Source organism: Conger conger, chromosome 9, assembly GCF_963514075.1.
Source record: "Conger conger chromosome 9, fConCon1.1, whole genome shotgun sequence".
In the NCBI taxonomy this organism is placed as follows: Eukaryota; Metazoa; Chordata; class Actinopteri; order Anguilliformes; family Congridae; genus Conger; species Conger conger.
This window is the reverse complement of record NC_083768.1, coordinates 4,335,123-4,337,628: the sequence shown is the minus strand read 5'-3', so window position 1 is coordinate 4,337,628 and position 2,506 is coordinate 4,335,123. Positions and strand designations below refer to the sequence as shown.

The 2,506-nt window shown below is 43.1% G+C and overlaps 1 protein-coding gene across 1 annotated transcript; it reads right to left on the bottom strand.

The window, feature by feature from the left end:
• Positions 1-322: 322 nt before the first annotated feature.
• Positions 323-2,506, bottom strand: LOC133138033 (galactose-binding lectin l-1-like). The gene is made up of 5 exons (XM_061256517.1): positions 2,431-2,506; positions 1,907-1,952; positions 1,737-1,807; positions 1,447-1,618; positions 323-700 (listed from the first exon to the last, which is right to left on the bottom strand). The coding sequence occupies exons 2-5, from the start codon at positions 1,910-1,912 to the stop codon at positions 554-556; spliced, it is 396 nt and encodes a 131-aa protein (XP_061112501.1). The 5' UTR covers positions 1,913-1,952; positions 2,431-2,506; the 3' UTR covers positions 323-553.

The following is a 2,506-nucleotide window of genomic DNA, read 5'->3' as shown; positions in this document are numbered from 1 at the left end:
ACTAACATGTTAGGGATTCACACAAACACACAGCATTTTTAATTGAACTGAATTGAGAGAGATAGAGAGAACAACCAAAAGTGGTTTAATTGAAGAGATTAAATCATATTTAAAATGGCAGTTTAAATTAATGTGTGATGAAAAACGTAAAGTCTGGAATTTAATTGTTATTAAGCATTCGTGAGAATCACCACTCACTCGCCTTGAAAATCCTGTGAATTTTAATCAAGTTGTGACCAAAGAGTGAATTTGTGACCCTTAGAGTCATAAGATCTGGAGAAAGAACTGGACCCCTCTCCCCCAATGAACAGCCACACACAGATTTACTCATGATAGAGATTTATTATTGAAGCTGGATTGATTAACATACGCAGTGGGTTTGGACAGACACCAGTTGGTCTAAATGTTGCAGAGAAGCACAAGATTAAAGGCACTGATCTCTGGGAGGGACAAAGTGCACTCATAGCACAGCTGTAGGAAGGCACCAGGAAGCAGAAGCAGAGCAGCCAATCAGGAGCCAGAAGGGGGATGTCTAGCACCTCCTGGTGGGTCTTTAGCTGATACTTATGCCTTTGATTGACACATTTCCATCAACCCATATGTAGTCATAATATGGGTAATCCAGGAAATTCTTGAATGGTATGAAGTCACAACAGGATTCCTGAATTTGGAAACCGTCCTTGTTGAAGGAAATGGTCACCTGGAGGAGAGAAGCAGAGATCATGGGTATTACTGTAGGCGACATTGATAAGGTAGGGAGCTGGGGTGAGAAGGCAGGAGAGATAAGTTATCCAACAATAAAGAGCATAATATATCACTTCCATCCATCCATCCATCCATCCATCCATCCATCCATTATCTTAACCCGCTTATCCTGAACAGGGTTGCAGGAGCCTATCCCAGCATACATTGGGCGAAAGGCAGGAATACACCCTGGACAGGTCGCCAGTCCATCGCAGGGCACACACACCAGTCACTCACACACTCATACATTCATACCTACGGGCAATTTAGACTCTCCAATCAGCCTAACCTGCATGTCTTTGGACTGTGGGAGGAAACCCACACAGACACGGGGAGAACATGCAAACTCCGCACAGAGAGGCCCCGGTCGACGGGGATTCGAACTCAGGACCTCCTTGCTGTGAGGCGGCAGTGCTACCCACTGCACCATCCGTGCCGCCAATATGTCACTTGACTTCACAAATGTTACTGACATCACATGACTGAGAGTTCTGTACACATTTAAAATAATACAGATTAAAATTGGAGAAATTGTGATTGCAATCTATGCTTGTAGGGCATTTGTGGAGGCATTAACCCCCCATGCCCCCCCATGACACAGATACCAAGTTACAGGCTGACACATGGAGCACAGGTACAGAGGACTGGACCAAGTGTCCTTTCAGCACCTCCAACTCAATGTCTCCCTGTCCTAGGACTCACCACAAACTGTGTATTTGCCTCGAAAGGGAAATTAGTATCCATGTTCTTCCCGATGACTACTCCATCCTTTATGCACTTCACGTTGATGACAGATTGGTCAGCGCCCTGGCTGAAGTGCACGTTATATTGCAGTGCAATGATGTCGCTGGATTTGCCCACATTGATGGTGAAACTGGGAGAGAAAGAGAGACACACAAGGGATGGATGATGGATGACCATGGATGAAGACATCAAGAGATTTAGCAGCAGCATAAAGAGGTCTCATAGAGTCAGAGGCAGCTGTGACTCACCTATCTTCGGGGACACCCTTGATAGTCAGTTTCATTGCTGCTTTAAGGTGTACGTTTATCAGCTGAGCAGCCTGTTTAAAACAGAGGAGGACAAAAAAAATGGTCAAGCCATAAACAGAATATAAAATATTATATATAATATGAAATAAAATAATTTGTTCATCACTTACAGTCATCTTGGCGGTTCAGTTGCTGAGTCGTCACAGTTGTGCAGCTCTGATTACGACACAATGTAAACCGTAAGCTGTCATGCACATATTTATGTGTTTGTGAGACTAGTAGCAAGGCAGGATTTGGCAAGCTCTAGCCAATCAAACTGGCCAAAAATAAGGCAGTTGTGCCTGTATTTACTTATAGAATCAAAGTTGACATATTAACGTGTGGGTGTTTTAGTAAAGTGGATGTGTTTCTAAGGTAAGTTTGTGTCTGAGTGAATTGCTGCTGAAATATGCAATGTGGTGTATTCACATGACAGCATTGTTAAATGAAGCAAGACTTGATTTGTTTCATATTAAACTAGCAAAACAAACAAGCCAGGCATTTCCTTCCTTTTAACTGTGGCAGTTATGGAAACCCTTCAAGGACTCTTAAAACATATAATTTGTAAATAAAATTTTAGTAAAATATCAACCGTGTATAACTCATTGCAAAAAAAGTTGCATCGTAAGGCAGGCTCCTCTGTCCTGGATCTCACCTGTTCAGGTAGGCGGCTGGGTGTGCTCACAGGTGAAGGTCACAGGTTGCTGAAGAGCTGAAGATCAGAGTTGTTC

Excerpts from the sequence above, each read along its gene's own strand:
- LOC133138033 (XM_061256517.1), bottom strand. Across the intron at positions 1,619-1,736 it reads AAGGGTGTCCCCGAAGATAG|TTTCACCATCAATGTGGGCA; the intron begins GTGAGTCACAGC and ends TTTCTCTCCCAG. Across the intron at positions 701-1,446 it reads AGGCAAATACACAGTTTGTG|GTGACCATTTCCTTCAACAA; the intron begins GTGAGTCCTAGG and ends TCTCTCCTCCAG.